At 40.4% G+C, this 17,781-nt stretch overlaps 1 protein-coding gene across 3 annotated transcripts in view; it reads right to left on the bottom strand.

Moving 5' to 3' along the window:
• The window catches only part of AOPEP (aminopeptidase O (putative)), a 731,576-nt gene that overhangs the window by 599,221 nt on the left and 114,574 nt on the right, over positions 1 to 17,781 (bottom strand). For all 3 annotated transcript variants that reach the window (XM_073670973.1, XM_073670974.1, XM_073670975.1), the window contains exon 4: positions 11,407 to 11,563. In XM_073670973.1, the coding sequence (XP_073527074.1) occupies positions 11,407 to 11,563 (157 nt within the window). The remainder of the gene's footprint in view (positions 1 to 11,406; positions 11,564 to 17,781) is intronic.

Below are 17,781 nucleotides of genomic sequence, written 5' to 3'. Positions count from 1 at the left end.
TTTTCTTTTTTAATAAATTTGCAAAAACTTCTACACTTCTGTTTTTTTCAGTCAAGATGGGTGCAGAGTGTACTTTAATGAGAAAAAAAAATGAACTTTCTAGAATCTATCAAATGGCTGCAATGAAACAAAGTGAAAAATTTAAAGAGGCCTGAATACTTTCCATACCCACTGTAAGTGCACTCTCTTACCTGCTTGTTTTCCATCTAGTTCTGCGCTATTCTGACTCTATAAATACTGAGTGAGGCTAACCACGTCTGGTCGAAATGTCGGCGAAAGTATGCAAATTGCATACTTATAATCACATGACTGCCCAGTGTTGGCAGCAATGCTTTATTTTGAGTGAGGACCAGGACGTCTAGTCGGAATGTGGTCAGAAGTATGCAAAACGCATACTTGCTGTCATGTGACTGCCTGGTCTTGGCAGCAATACCAGACATTACTGACAGCATGCAATGAGCGCTCAGTAAGGATTCAAAAGTCTGCAGTCACATAGAGTGACTTCAGATTTTTGTAACGGGGCAGTAACGGCGGGCGAGGCACTCATTTCCTTTTACGCCCCGGCACACTACATGAAAGGGTGGATACTGGCTGGGTGTGTCGACTTGTGCTGTGAGAGCCTTACGCCTGTGCACACTGCATGTAGCAAGTGTTGTGGGTTTGCCAACACCAGTTGTTTCACAGTTCAAAGAGAGACTTCTGTTCTAAAACACACTCTTTACTGAACAGTAACTTGGTAAGAGGTATGCACAAGGGATAGCGGGTACAAAGTCTTATGGAAGTTTCCTTTACAATATGAAGCATTTTCCACTTTCAGTATCCTTCCTCCAAGTTTACTACAGGGCTAGTGAGGCACACGGTTTCTCTCTATTTCACCACACTCCAGCTTTAACACTACAGTCCTGATCTGCAAGTCTCCTTACTTGTTCAGCTGTTCCGTGTCCCATTTCTTCCACTACCGGCTTCCTGGATCTACTGCTCAGGACCCCCAATAGTCCCACGTGCTCAGTATTGTTTAGGCCTTCTGCATTACAAGCTTTGGAGTTCGTGACCCGGCGTCCTCTTCCAGGATGCATTTCCGGAATGCCACTCTGTCTTTCTGTCAGGATCACACTATCCCTTTGTCTTAGTCTTCTCTAACTATGAGCCACCTCTTCTGCAGTTCTGCTTATGTTGCACACCAAACTGTAACTCCCTACCTAACAGAAAACCGTAATTTGCCCAAACACTTAACCCATCCCCTGTGGGCTAGTCCCAAACATTAACGATATGTTATCCTTTCATCAATACCTATACTACAATCAACTATCTACATCCCTATACTATACACTATGCATTACATTACTATACAAGATAATACCTTACATTATCACAACCTACATTATACATTACCTATAACACTGCTACACAATATGCGTGTTATACTTACAATACTTCTCACAATCCACACTACACAATATATACAAAAGATGCAAGATATTATTCACACTGATGTAATCGGTGTCTTCAGGGGCAGTAACAATGTAGCACAGTCCAGCATCCTTACACTTTCATCAGAAGACCAGACAACCCCTGTGCCTGTGAGCATGTGCAGTAGGAAGCTCCACTCCCTTCCCTTCAAGTGTAGGAAGATGTGCTTCCAGTGGATATTCTTATCTAATACTGGAAATACCAGATGTGCTGAAGTAAAAAGAGGCTACTCACACTGCTGTCTACCCTGTATTTCTGATCTATTACTAAAGATATCAGATGTGCTGAGGTAATAACAAGCTGCTCACACGGCTGTCCACACTGTCTTTCTGATCTATTACTAGAGATACCAGAAGTGATGAGTTAAGAAATGGCCACTCACTCTGATGTCCACTCTGTCTATCCGATCTAATAATGGAGATATCAGGAGTGCTGAGGGAAGACGAGGCTGCTCACACTGCTGCCACCCTGTCTTTCTGATTGAATACTGAAAGTACGAGGGATGCTTAGGTAAGAACAGGCCACTCACAATGCTGTCCACCCTGTACCTCTGAATGCTGAGCAGCTGCTATGTTCTAAAGATTGCTTTACAGTACATGACATAGGTAATCTACAGATCACAGCAGCATAGCTTCATACTGCATATGCTCCTAGGTACCGGTCTTTTTAACTTTTTAGGACAGGTTTTTGTCACTGCAACAAGATGGTTATTTTAATGTAGTGATTACCTGCAACACAAGTGTATTTTGCTAATTAACCACTTCGCGCCAGAGCCTGTTTTTGCCTTCGTGACCAGGCCAATTTTTTCAATTCTGACCACTGTCACTTTATGAAGTAATTACTCTGGAACTCTTCAACGGATCCCCCTGATTCTGAGAATGTTTTTTCATGACATATTGTACTTCATGGTAGTGGTAAAATTTCTTCGATATCACTTGCGTTTATTTGTGAAAAAAATCGGAAATTTGGTGAAAATTTTGAAAATTTTGCAATTTTCAAACTTTGAATTTTCATGCCCTTAAATCAGAGAGCTATGTCACACAAAATAGTTAATAAATAACATTTCCCACATGTCTACTTTACATCAGCACAATTTTGGAACCAAAATTTTTTTTTTGTTAGGAAGCTATAAGGGTTAAAAGTTGACCAGCGATTTCTCATTTTTCCAACAAAATTTACAAAAACATTTTTTTAGGGACTACATCTTATTTGAAGTGACTTTGAGGGGCCTTTATGACAGAAAATACCCAAAAGTGACACCATTCCAAAAACTGCACCCCTCAAGGTGCTCAAAACCACATTCAAGAAGTTTATTAACCCTTTAGGTGTTTCACGGGAATTTTTGGAATGTGGAAGAAAACAATGAACATTTAACTTTTTTTCACAAAAATGTCACTTTAGACCCAATTTTTTTTTTTCACAACGGTAACAGGAAAAAATGGAATACACAATTTGTAGTGCAATTTCTCATTAGTGCGCTGATACCCCATATGTGAGGGAAAACCACTGTTTGGGTGCACTGAAGGGTTGGAAGGGAAGGAGCGCCATTTGACTTTTTGAATGTAAAATTTGCTTGAATAATTAGCGGACACCATGTTGCATTTGGGGAACCCCTGATGTGCCTAAACAGTGGAAACCCCCCACAAATGACACCATTTTGGAAACTAGACCCCTTAGGGAACTTATCTAGATGTGTGGTGAGCACCTTGCACTCCCAGGTGCTTCACAGAAGTTTATAATATTGAGCCGTAAAAATAAAATTTTCACATTTTTCCTACAAAAAATGTTTTTCATCCCCTAATTTTGCATTATCATAAGGATAACAGGAGAAATTGCACCATGAAATTTGTTGTGCAATTTCTCCGGAGTACGCCGATACCCCATATGTGGGGGAAAACCACTGCTTTGGTGTGCGGCAGGGTTCGGAAGAGAAAGGAGCGCTATGTTGGCTGGGATAGGTTGCAGACACCATGTCACATTTGAAGAGTCGCTGACATGCCGAAACAGCAGAAACCCCCACAAGTGACTCCATTTTGTAAACTACACCTCTCAAGGAATTCATCTAGGGAAGTAGTGAGTATATTTTAATTTTTAAATTTATACCATTGGGCAGTGAAGAAAACGTAATTGTATTTTTGCCACAAAAAAATGTTTTACCCTCAGATTTTACATTTTCACACAGGGCAATGGGTAAAAATGGTGCCGAAATGTGTCACACAATTTCTTCTAAAAGTGGCAATACCCCATATGTGGCTGTATCGTACCGCTTAGCCATACGGCGAGATCTGGGAGGGACGGAGCGCTATTTGACAATTGGAGAACAAATTATTGTAGATTAGGCATTTGGATTTGGGAGCACAACATTTTCTGAATTTCTTTTGGGGGGCAAGGGCCATTTCGCTTTTCCAGAGCCTTTCTGCTACCAGTAACTTGGAAGTCCCTTATATTTTTAACAGTTGACGGACCTGAGTGGGGACTAGCTTTTTTTGAGGACCAAGTTGAAGCTTTTATTGGGAACATTTTACGTAACATTTATCCGGCGCTCTAGGCTGAGCACTTACATCGGGGTTTCCATCTAAATTTCCAAGTGATGTAATTCAGATGAAACCCCTGCGGGATCCATTCACTGTAATGAGGCAGCAGAGTTACTCTGGACTCCGTCTGGCCTCTGTTTAGCGGTGTCCTTTTTTTCAGAAGTGCACAAAACTGTGGCCAACTGAACTTTTATGCACGCCTAAAAAAATGACACCGTGGGATCACAGGCCAGATGGCATCCACAGTGGCCTATATCTGCCTCATTACAGGGAATCTTCCATCATGGGTTCCGTCTGAATCACGTATTTCAGAGATTTACACGGAAACTCTGGTGTAAGTGCTCAGCGCAGAGCGCAGGATAAATGTGAGCAGAGCCTTACTGCGATCTTTGGGAGACATAATAAACAAATCAGTAGCAGGTGAAGAATTGGTTTTATTTACCTCTAGCGGTATAAGTGATGAGATTACTTTATTCTTCGGGTCGGTGCGATTACAGAGATACCAGATTTATATCGGGTTTTTATGACTGACAGCTGTCATACACTAAGAGACGCTTTTTTTTGCAAAATCTAGTTTTTGCATCGCCATATTTTGAGAGCTATAATTTTTCCATATTTCGGCTGACAGAGTCATGTAATGGCTTGTTTTTTGCGGGACGAGTTGACATTTTTATTGGTACCATTTTTGGGTACGTGACATTTTTTGATCGCTTTCTATTCCGTTTTTTGGGAGGTAAAATTAACAAAAACCAACAATTCAGGAATTGTTTTTTGAGGTTTTTTTTATGCCGTTCTGCGTGTGGTAAAAGTGATCAGGCAGCATTAATCTTCGGGTCAGTACATTTACAGTGATACAACACTTACTGTATATTTTTTTATGCGCTTTTACACAATAAAACAATTTTATAGAAAATTTTTTTTTTGCATCGCTTTATTCTGAGAGCTATAACTTTTTTATTTTTTTGGCTGATGGAGCTGTATGGCAGCTTTTTTTTGCGGAACAAGATGACGTTTTCAGCGGTACCATTTTTATTTCCATTTTGCTTTTTGATCGCATTTTTTTCCACTTTTTGTTTGGCGATATGATGAAAAAGCATAGTTTTTTGCTCCGTTTTTTATTTATTTTTATTACGGTGTGCACAGAAGGAGTTAATTAGTGTGACAGTTTTATAGATCGGGTTGTTTCGGACGCGGCGATACCAAATATGTGTACTCTTTTTGTTTTTGTTTAAATATACGGATTTATTGGTTTAATATTTTATTTATTTATTTTTATTTATTTTGTGATTTTTTTTTAACAGTTTGAAAACATTATTTTAGACTTTTTTTTACATTTTTACTTAGTCCCAGTATGGGACAATAATGTATTATTAATGTAATAGACATGTATCACATTGCATGAGGTCTTTGCTGACAGTTTCACACTGTCTGTCTCCTGCTGGACTTCAGCTGCAGGCTGAGCTCAGCAGGACACCATACCATATATATGGCAGATCTGGAGGCGGTCATGTGACCACCAGCTGCCATAACAACGGCAGGTCCTGGAAGGCATCAGGGGGCCGTCGGAGAGGTAAGTGGACGACCCCCTCTCCTCTCACTATCTTCTATAAGCCGCGATCACTATAGATCGCGGCATATAGAAGATAGCAAAGGGTTAACATCATTGGGACCTGATCCAATCAGGTCCCGATGATGTCCCTGGTCAGAGCTGTCTCTCTGAACCGCAACCGCAGAACTTACAGGACCCTGGGGGTCCTGAGGGCTGCGGGACCGCCGACCGTTCATAAACGTCGGCGCTTCACAGAGACCAGGCAGCGCCGATGTTTATGTACAGTGGGCGGTCGGGAAGCGGTTAAAAGGTACTTAGGAATTTTGTTATAATGACATTTTTTTCTTTATTTTTCTAATCTAAGGACCTCTAGTATCTCTACACAGATCATTTTCTAGGTCAGCTATGTGATGAAAGTGATTAATATGAACTTTAAGATGTATGGAATCCTTCAGATGAAGCCTGATTATTAGTGATGAGCGAGCACTAAAATGATGGGGTGCTCGAAGCTCGGGCCGAGCTCACCGTGATACTCGGGTGCTCGACCCGAGCAACGAGCCCAATGTTAGTCTATGGGAGACCCGAGCATTTTTGCGGCGGCACCCCCGGCAGTCTGTAGAAAGCCTAAAAAGTGCCCAAAACGATAGTGACAGTGCTCAAATGACATGGGGACAGCATGGGGATCGCCCCAGGAAGCATTTCTGACCCCCAGGTCACTGCTGTCAACAACGTGGTCAGAGGTATTAAGCCACTTTTACGGGCTCACAAGAACACGTTCAAAAACGAAACAAACTGTTTTCCTGTGAAATATGTTAAGGAACATCCTTTCCAGGGTAAAGACTTGTTTATAAGGTAAAATAGATAACCAAAAATACTCCTCCACACCTTGGGCTATGTTCACAAGTAGCATTTTTCATGCGTTTTTGCACTTTAGTATTGCTTTCAACCGTGAAAAATGCATTCACCGGGAAATGTCATTTTAATATTTTACAACCTTGTGTGACACATGCATACAGTGCTGAAAAGACATGGGAACTGCAAAACCACAGTTCTAGTTATCTGGCCGAAACCAGACTCTTTTAAACAGATATATTTGTGTCTGAACACTCACAGACACACTCAATTTTTTTTTTTTGGGGGGGGAATAGCAAAAGGTTAATAAGACGGCATTTGTACAGTCTGACTGAGGGAAAAAAAAAAAGAGGATTTAGATGAAAAAAAAGGATTTTTCCTGGCCCCTGAGACCTGGGGCTAAGTCTAGCAATTTGAGCAGCAGCAGCACACAGGACTGTAATGCAGCGTTTGTTGGTATAACCACTGCGTCTCCTATACAGCCTGCCTGCCTGATATCTGGGATGGATATTAGTCCTCAGAAGGACTGTTTGTTTGATTTTGCAGGCTTGAGACCCTACACTACCTATTTCGCAGTATATATCTCTCCCTAGCTCAGAAGCACTCTCCCTACACTGTCTGATCCGGAGCGCCTGTGTCCAAGATGGCGGCACCCGGTTTTAAATACTCGAGGTGACGCTGTGCGGCCAGCCAATCACTGTAATGCCCACAACCAACATGGCTGCGGCATTACAGTGACTGGCTGGCAATCCCTGCATGTTCATTGGCTCTGTAAAGAGCGCCAAACATGCAGGGCGGAGACCCAAGCTCCAGCCCGAGTAACCCGAAAATGCTCGGTGCTCGCCAAACATCCCGAGTAGTGAGATGCTCGGGCGAGTACCGAGCAGTGTCGAGCATGCTCGCTCAACACTACTGATTATTTTGAAGCAGCTTTGTAGTAGATTGTGCAAATTAAATGGTGAAATCGAAATCTGTGGAAAATCTACAGTGGAAATATTTACAACATATTTAGTAATGCTAAAATCGGAACAGAGCTTTTCCAGTTTTCATGACCCCACATTTTATACTTTTAGTGCAGAAACTAGATCAAAAATTGCTTCTACAAATCTGTACGAGCCCTTAGAAGAATGAATTTTTTTAATACATTAAATTCATATATTTAAAAAATTGTGAAAACAGTAATATATATCTGGCTAACTATTATGTGCGGTCCCGTAAAGAACAAAAATAGTGTAAGTTAGGATTCTTTAATCTAGGTTTTAACTGTATTTTGTTTCTTTTGACATATTCCTACACAGCCCACATAATATCTGTAGTAACACAAAAATGTGAGATCCCACAGATATTTATAAATAATACATAAGAAAACTTTAAAAGCTTTACAAGAGCTTCATTCAAAATCATCCCAGGATTAAAGGTTGCGAGCTTTTGTAGTTTATTAAGCATATTTTAAACTAAACCCCCTGGTGTAGGCAATTCACCAGAGTAAAATATGGAACAAACATGTCACCAAACATTTTTCTTCTGTCAATAAAAGAAAAATTATAATTTTTTATAAAAGTAAAAATTCCTTTAAAATGTTTTATACACACAAAAGCTTAATTAGGTTCTCGGTCTTCCCCTCCCAAAAAATGTCAAAATTACAGGGGTGGTTATGAAATGATCTATATTCAGCAGCTACATACAGTGTGTCTCTAGTACATTTGTCCCTGGTGGTCTCTACTGGTACAGAAGGTGAGGACATCCTATTCTTCAGTCACCTAAATGCGGAGGCCAATAATTGGCTGTAGTGGTCAGATTAACGGAATGGACAGTCATCTAAGACACATCTACCGTGTTTTTCGGACTATAAGACGCACTTTTTTCCTCCAAAAGTTTGGAGAACAATGGGGGGTGCGTCTTATAGTCCGAATGTTGGGGGGGTGCATATTATATATATATATATATATATATATATATATATATATATATATATATAGTGTGGGGGGAGCATATATATATATATATATATATATATATATATATATATATATATATATATATATATATATATATATATAGTGTGGGGGGAGCGGTAGCAGTGGAGGAGCGGGCATAGGAGGCAGCAGCCACCAGCTGCAGCCTACACTGTCCCCGCTGCTAAAGAAAATTAATATTCACTGCTCTCCACGCCCATGGGGCGTGGGGAGCACTGAATATTCATGCTCCTTAATAGCGGCACACAGTGTAGCCACGCTGCGGCTCCTGCCGCTGCCGGAATCGCCTGTGCCTGCTGTTAAAGGGTATGAATATTCAACCTCTCTCCACGCCCATGGGCGTGGGGAGGGGGTGAATATGCATACCCTTAAATGAGCGGGCACACGAGATAGCCAGCGGCTCCGCTGTGTGCCGGCTATGAAGGTGAGTGAAGTCACTACTCCCCGGGTACACAGACCCTGCGTGGGGAGCAGTGACTTCTGGCAGTTGATCTCTCCTTGTGAGCCGCGTATGGCAGTGACGTCATGCGCGGCTCACATGGAGAGATCAGTGCAGGCAGACAGGACGCAGCGCTGGAGGAGAGAAGAAAGGTGAGTAGAAGTGTTTATTTTTTTTTTATGTGCAGCATGATGGGGATTAGGGGGACCATGCATACTAGGATAGGGATTAGGGGTGCCATGCATACCAGGACAGGGATGAGGGGTGCCATGCATACCAAGACAGGGATGAGGGGTGCCATGCATACCAAGACAGGGATGAGGGGTGCCATGCATACCAGGAAAGGGATCAGGGGTGCCATGCATACCAGGACAGGGATGAGGGGTGCCATGCATACCAGGATAGGGATTAGGGGTGCCATGCATACCAGGATAGGGATTAGGGGTGCCATGCATACCAGGATAGGGATGAGGGGTACCATGCATACCAGGATAGGGATGAGGGGTACCATGCATACCAGGATAGGGATGAGGGGTGCCATGCATACCAGGACAGGGATGAGGGGTGCCATGCATACGAGGACAGGGATGAGGGGTGCCATGCATACCAGGATAGGGATGAGGGGTGCCATGCATACCAGGACAGGGATGAGGGGTGCCATGCATACCAGGATGGAGGGGTTCCATGTATATCAGAATGGAGGGATGCCAGGCATACCAGGATGGGGATGGGGACCACGTATAAAAGGAAGGGAGGGGGCATATATACCAGGATGGGGGATATTGTCAGAATTAGGGGACATTACTCCTATACCAGTGTCAGCAGAAGACCCCCTCCCCCTTAAAAGTGCATCATGACCACATTTTTTGCTTACATTTTTTTTTTATTTTCCTCTTCTAAAACCTAGGTGCATCTTATAGTCCGAAAAATACGGTAATTATGTCAAGTGACCAGTACTAAAGCCGTAGGTGTAAGAGCTGATAAGTATACCACATTTCATCATTTTATACATAATAGGCACTGCAAATAGCTGCCAATTGGTGACCCTTCAAATTGTTACAGACAATGAAGTATTTCTCCCAGAAAATTATTGCAATATACACGTTTTGTTATACACGTTTATTTCCTTTGTGTGAATTGGAACAACACAAAAAAAACAGAAAAAAAGGCAAATCGGACATTATTTCACACAAAACCCCAAAAATCGGCCAGACAAAATTGTTGGCACCTTTCCAAAATTGTGGGTAAACAGCTATGTTTCAAGCATGTGATGCTTGTTCAAACTCACCTGTGGCAAGTAACAGGTGTGGGTAATATGAAAATCACAGAAGAAACCAGATAAAAAGGGGAAAAGTTGACTCAATCTTTGCATTGTGTGTCTGTGTGTGCCACACTAAGCATGGAGAACGGAAAAAGGAAGGAAGAGATCTGAGGATTTGAGAACCAAAATTGTTGAAAATATCAACAATCTCAAGGTTAAAAGTCCATCTCCAGAGATTCTGATGTTCCTTTGTCCATGGTGCACAACATAATGAAGAAGTTTACAACCCATGGCACTGTAGCTAATATCCCTAGACGTGGACAACAGAAAGATTGGTTAAAGATTGCAATGCAGGATAATCCGGATGGAGGAGAAGCAGTCCCAATCAAGTTCCAAAGAAATTCAAGCTGTCTTGCAGGCTCAGAGTGCATCAGTGTCAGCACGAGATATCCCTCGACATTTGAATGAAATGAAACTTTACTGCAGGAGAACCAATATAGTTTTTTTTTGGCTAAAGCACATCATTCTACTGTTTACCAAAAATGGAACGAGGCCTATAAAGAAAAGAACACAGTACTTACAGTCAAATATGGTACAGGTTCAAAGATGTTTTGGGGTTGTTTTGCTGCCTCTGGCACTAGATGCCTTGTCTGTGTGCAAGGCATCATGAAATCTGATGATTACCAAAGGATTTTGGGTCGCAATGCAGTGCCCAGTGTCAGAAAGCTGGATTTGCGTCATGGGTCTTCAAGCAGGACAATCACCCCAAACATGCTCCAAGAAGTACCCACAAATGGATAAAAACAAAGCGCTGGAGAGTTCTGAAGCGGCCAGCAATGAGTCCGGATCTAAATCCCATTGAACACCTGTGGAGAGATCTTAAAATCGCTGTTGGGAGAAGGCACTCTTCAAATATGAGAGACCTGGAGCAGTTTGCGAAAGAAGAGTGGTCCAAAATTACCGTTAATAGGTGTAAGAAGCTTGTCCATGGTTATAGACAGCGATTGATTGCAGTTATTTATTCCAAAGGGTGTGCAAACAAATATTAAGTTGAGGGTGCCAACAATTTTGACCGGCCCATTTTTGGGGTTTTGTGTGAAATTATGTCCAATTTGCCTTTTTTTCTCTGTTCCAATACACACAAAGGAAATAAACGTGTTTGACAAAACATGTGTAACTGAATTTACAGTATTTTCTGGGCAAAATACTTCATTGTCTGGAACAATTGCAAGGGTGCCAGCACTTTTGACCATGACTGTATATATACACACACATACATATATCATATATATATAGCAAATGTATAACAAACTGGTAATACAAACCTTTTCTCATCCATGTTTAATGGCATAATTCTTACTAAATTGCAATTTTCCAAAGAGGTGCATGGACTATTCTTTACTTCTGTCCAACTTCCAACAGCAATGGTAAAAGTAGAGGCAGGCATAGGCATTGTCACATAGTAAAACCAGCTACAAATTCCTGCACATAAATAAAAAAAAAGTCCAAAAAACATTTGTAAGAATATATTCATAGTTAAATTTAAAAAAAAAAAGAGAAAATTCAACAAGTGTAAATACATAAGTAAATGTGCTAGATTGTTTTCAATAGCCAACAGGCTGCTAGCTGATTTTTAACCACATGATTTGGACTTTATACAAGCCTTATTTTCAATAGTTGCCCCACCCTACATTGTAGTTTTGTCGCTCTTCACCAGGAAGTTGCACTTGTGCTAACTCCCCTATGAATAATTGTGGTTGTCTGCATTCTGCTATTATCATCTATATTAATGTATTTGCATCAGTATTTATAGCCTTTTATAATATTAGGTCATTTTAGCCTTTCGCTACTTAAAGATAAAAAGATTTGGAAATCTACAAAAGAGAACCAAACTCGAAACCCGAATCCATTTTCCTTGACGATCAATTCCCTTGGTGCATCTGTAAACAGGTGCATGGATGCAATGACGCAGAGGATGAAGACACAGTGGTAACTTAACCAAAGATTATTTATTAATCTAACACAACAGTTCAGATGATTAGGATACAGAATTAAGAAGGATTGACAAATTATTGAAATGTATACCACTTTTGAGGGTGGAAGTTGATATAACAATTCTAACAATAAAACTCTATCATACAAAGCACTAAACAATAATGATGTTCAATGGCGTGTCCATCCTAATACCCTGGTCTATAGTGCATCACAGTCAGTCTCATGTTCTTCATCATCATCACTTAGTCAGTACGTCGGCAATAATAATCACACAGGCACCGGGTCCCCTCTCTACCATAATTTACGCCGCAGTCATTTAGGTTCCTCTGGTTATCTCTCTCTCGATTCCTCTAATCGTCTCTCTTTCTCGGGTCATCTCAATTTCTCTGGCCAGCTCTCTCGCTCAGATCCCTCTGGTTGGCTCGTGCTCTCAGATACCTCTGTGGTTGGCTCTCTTACTCAGGTTGTCTCGGTTCCTTTGGTTGGTGCAATCAGCACTGGTGTCACGGTCTCAGCCTTCGGACAAACTGAACATGAAGAGGAAGTTGGGGCTCAGCTGCAGCCCTGGCTTCCTCTTCATGTTCAGTTTGTCTAAGGCGGGGACGGTAATGCCACAGCTGATTGGGCTCCGGGCTGGAATGGAGCCGGCACAGGAGGTGAGTACAGTTTTTTTTATTTTATTGGGGCAGAACATTTAGTTTAAGAAGGGGTTGTCCTAGCAGTGGACTAGTTTACAATGTTAGTTACTCAAGTACATGATAGTTTGGGGCACTGCAATTTTTGCATATAATAGGACCTTGTTTTTGAAGAATACCATGTGGTCAGGAAAGGACAGTGTTTTTAGTATGTTGAGACTGAAAATTAACAGGTGTGGTACCAAGACAAAATGTTTGGTGACCTCTCCTAAATTTAGTTGTTTTTTTTTGTCTAAGCCATAATGCCAGCAAATTGCAAATGGTTTAGGCAGGTGTGGAAAAAATGCTGCAAAGTAAGAATGCTTTCAAAAATAGAAGTTTTAGTGTATTTTATCAGTTAACAAATTGCAAAGTGAACGAACGAAAAAAGAAATCTAACAAGTCAATATCTGGTGTGTCAGCTTTTTGCCTTCAAAACACCATCAATTCTACTAACTACACCTGGAAATAGTTATTGAAGGAAGTCAGCAGGGAGGTTGTGCCACACATCTTGGAGAATTAACCACAGAGCTTCTGCTTTTTTTTTAAGCATTGAGGACACCATTAATTATAACAAAATCCCCAACTCCATATGCTGAAATGCAACCCCAAACTGCAAAGAACCTCCACCATGCTTCACTGTTGCCCACAGACATTCATTTTTGTACCATTCTCCAGCCCTTCAGTGAACAAATTGCCTTCTCCGACAGCCATACATTAGCACCTGCTGCCACTTTTCTGCACACTAGTTCCTGTGTTGTTGTGTATAGTTGAGTTGCTTGGCCTTGCTTCATGTCAAATATAGGGCTTTTTGGCTTCAATACTTCCATGAAGAAAATTTTTCACCAGACTTCTCCAAACAGTAAATAGTGTAGCTGGTTCTGACTTGTTGGCACTGCTGAACGTCTTCCAATTTTGAACGCAAGTAAGCATGATGTGTCTTTTATCTGGTGCACTAAGTTTCTTTAGCTGATCACTGCACCTATGGTCTTCCATGTTGCCCACTTCTTGTTGTTTCTTAAAAAAAATTGAAAAGCACATTTTAAATTCCCTGTCTGCTTTGAAATTTTTGCCTGGGAGAGACCTTGGTGACACAGTACAACCACTTTGTGTCTTGCTGCTGTTTTTAGTGTATGGTATATGACCGATGACTGTCTTCCACAGTATCACCTTTGTAGCAGTTTTTTCTGTTCCTCATCAAGTTTTAAGCCTCCTACACAGTTGTTTCCATTTCACCTAATGATTGTGTTACATATAAAAATGATGATGATTATCACCTCTTTGGAACAATTGATTACTTATACACCTGACTATAAACCTAGAAAATCCTTGACATTGACTTCAAAACAACATCAATTCTTCAAGCAATTCTACACCTGCAATAAAGAGTGGCCACAATAAATATTGACTTGCTTTAGATTTCTCTTTTTTAATTCACTTTGCATTTTACTCATTAATAAAAAAAAATAATCTATTAACACTTCTATTTTTGAAAGTATTCTTCATTTGCAGTATTTTTTACACACCTGCCTACATTTTTTGTCCAGTACTCTGGATAATCCCCTTATAAATCCAACATACCACATCAACTAAATGTAACAAAAACAAACAACAAGTATTGCAAGACACTGAAAAGGAACAGGCTGTCACACTATATTTGAATAGTTGAGCTAATTCTATAAAAAAACAAAATGGAAACTTAGACTCAATGTTTTAAAAACTGTGTGATTCAAAAAAGAACCTTACAAAACACCCAGTCATTGATTTACCTATACCTGAAAATACAATAATACTCCTCTAAATCCTTCTTTAGTTGATACCTATATAATGTGGACTCGAAAAGTCCCGTGTGATCTAGTCAGCAGAATTTCTTGACATGATTATACAGTATTTTTCAGTGACCTAGTATTATGTGATCAGATATGCCAATATCTGAAAAGATAGGGAAAGTTATGATAATTTCTTAGCTAATGGATTATACTTCAAATACAAAACTACATGGACTGTAAAATTGGACATAAAAGCATAAAAGTTAAGGGGGTTATTCAGAATTTATATTTTCTTTCCTATTGGGCTACCTGAACTACCTGCCCGTTCTGCCCTACGTTGACTTTACCGGCTCAGGTGTTTTTTTTTTTTATCTCATGTCAACAGAGCAGCTCTTTTTCTTCCACTCTGCTCTGTCGACGGGGTGTCACTGCCAACGTCACGCTGATTGACAGCCGACTCAGCATAGTTAGGCAGCGGAGAGCCGGCTGTCAGTCAGCATGATATCGGTGGAGACGCCCCATTACCAGAGCAAAATGGAAAAGAAGAAGTTGATCTGTTGACTTGACGTCACTGGAAGGAGGCAAATCTCTGTCAGGAGCGGTCCGTGGCCAGCAGAAATCGTCAAAAGATAGAACAAGTAGGTAGTTAGCAACTCCCTCCTGGTAAAATCTTTGCCCAATAGGAAGAAAAATCCCAAGTCCCGGATAATCCCTTTAAATAATATCAATGGATGAATTGTACTTATGCAATCTATATATTAACCACAAATGTGGTGCTTTGCTATTTTAGGTAAAGCCGTTAGTTTCAAGAAAATTATATTAGTGGCCACTCTGAGTAGATAGCCTTGTTACGTGAAGTTAGCACCACATTTGCTTCATTTCCTTGGTGCTTCCTAGGCCTGGATGTGAATTCTTAATTTATTACCATATATTTCCAACAATATAGCAAAAATAACACAAGTAAATGCTGCACTTTCTATGCTGTTCATACAGCTAGGCCCTATTCATGCAGCAAGTTCACCTACCAAACATCAGTATTGAGTAGAAAGTCTTTGTTACTAGCAAACTAGTTAGTGGTATTTTCCATTCCATTACTTAGGGAAAGTTCAGTATGAGTCACATGGCCCTAAGAAATAAAGTCAAATCTTTCATCAGACAATGAAAACAATGTCTGATTTTAAAATTAGAACATGCTCAGACAAAAGCTGTTGGTTTTCTATATTATTTTAGTATGTTATTTTTAATGTCATGGGAACAATGTATTGTCACTCTTCAGACAGAAGAAAGAGATAAGTAGTGCTTTTGTAAGAAGAAGAAAATGTCTGGAGTGTAAACTGTACATGTAATAAATTTCAAGCAGCCACTTCATTGTTTCCTTCTGTGTAATGTTACGTACATGACTTACGCATAAGACACTTTTATTAATCAATAACTAAGACTGTTCCAAAAGACTCAAAGAATACAGCCACACAAAATAATTTTTACCAACAGTAATTGTATGCTTAATAAAAGTATAATAACCTTTTAGAAGTATGAGTATGCAGGTGTGTTCATAGAAATCTTTGGACCCTATAGTAGATGCAGTAATTGTAAAAAAAAATTGGTGGAGTAGGTGGGGTCACAGTGCATAAGCATAGTCAAAGAAGGGCAAATCTCCCAACATTTTAAGACAGAGTGTATTGCAGCACTTACAAAGTATTTTGCCACTTTTGAAGCCCCTTAGTTTTCTCACCCATTAATTTGGGGTAAGGTGCCAGATTCTAATTGTTGGTTAGTAACCCTAAAATTCAGCAGAATTAAATGTTAAATAAAGAATGCATTCAGAGTACATGCTGATACAAGCGTTTACATTAGACTATGGACTGACTGAAGCATGTACAATAGGTTATGAAGTGTATTATGAAAGTCTTTTTATTCGATGTGTAAAAACAATGCATTTCAGGGTTCAATCAACCACTTCCTTTGGCTCATGGTGACAAATACATACAACGCGTGAAATAAGTAATGAGCACGTCATTAATTTTCTAAATAGATGCAATACACATACAGTCAAAGCCGAAAGTGTTGGCACCCTTGAAATTGTTCCAGAAAATGAAGTATTTCTCCCAGAAAATTATTGCAATTACAAATGTTTTGTTATAAACATGTTTATTTCCTTTGTGTGTATTGGAAAGAGAAAAAAAAGGCAAATTTGACATAATTTCACACAAAACCCCAAAAATGGGCAGGACAAAATTGTTGACACCCTCAAATTATTATTTGGTTACACACCCTTTGGAAAAAAAAAACTGCAACCAATCGCTTCCTATAACCATCAAAAAGCTTCTTACAACTCTCAGCTGGAAGTTTGGACCACTCTTCTTTTGTAAACTTGTTATGCGCTTTGCAGAGGGACCCAGCAATACTGGCACCAAACCAGCAAAAACGCAGTCACAGACTCACTTGGAACAAGCTGCTCAGCTAGGCAAGCCCTTGAGGGCCAGGAATACTCTTCACCCAGCTCCCAGTAAATGGAAGGGTGACTTTGGCAGAGCCCTTCCCAGGCCCACTGTCGCTGGACAGCTGGCGTCTGCCTTGTCAAGAACCAGGTGAGTACCTCTGCAAGAACCCCAGGAAGTGAAACCAGAAGAGAAAATGAGAAAACCCCAGAAAAGATAGCAAAACTAATGCTAGCACCACTCACCAATACATCACATAGGAACTGCAATAAACAGCAAAGGACTGAGCAGGTAGCAGGATTAAATAACCAGCTTAATTATCAGGTGTTGAATACCTCCCAATCATCCCCAGACAGCCACTCCCTGCTAGCTAACAGCAGAATGGACAACATCCCACTACTGCATATTTGAAGGGTGTCTTCTAACAGCAATTTTAAGATCTCTCAAAAGGTGTTCAATGGGATTTAGACTCATAGCTGGCCAATTCAGAGCTCTCAAGCACTTTGTATCCATCCATTACTGGCTTGGTGCTTCTTGAAGTATGTTTGAGGTCATTGTCCTGCTTGAAGACCCATGACCTAGGATGCAAATCCAGCTTTATGACACTGAGCACTACATTGCGACCCAAAATCCTTTGGTAATTTTCAGATTGCATGATGCCTTGCACACTGTCAAGGCACCCAGTGCCAGAGGCAGCAAAAAAAAAAAAACATCTTTGAAACCCCACCATATTTGACTTTAGGTTCTGTGTGCTTTTCTTTGTAGGCCTCATTCTGTTTTCTGTAAACAGTAAAATGATGTGCTTTACCAAAAGGCTCTATCTT

The sequence above is a fragment of the Phyllobates terribilis genome, unplaced genomic scaffold, assembly GCF_046119375.1.
Source record: "Phyllobates terribilis strain yellow unplaced genomic scaffold, ASM4611937v1 Scaffold_1__5_contigs__length_1240528914, whole genome shotgun sequence".
NCBI lineage: Eukaryota > Metazoa > Chordata > Amphibia > Anura > Dendrobatidae > Phyllobates > Phyllobates terribilis.
The sequence above is the reverse complement of the archived record's forward strand: the minus strand, read 5'-3'. Positions and strand labels throughout refer to the sequence as shown.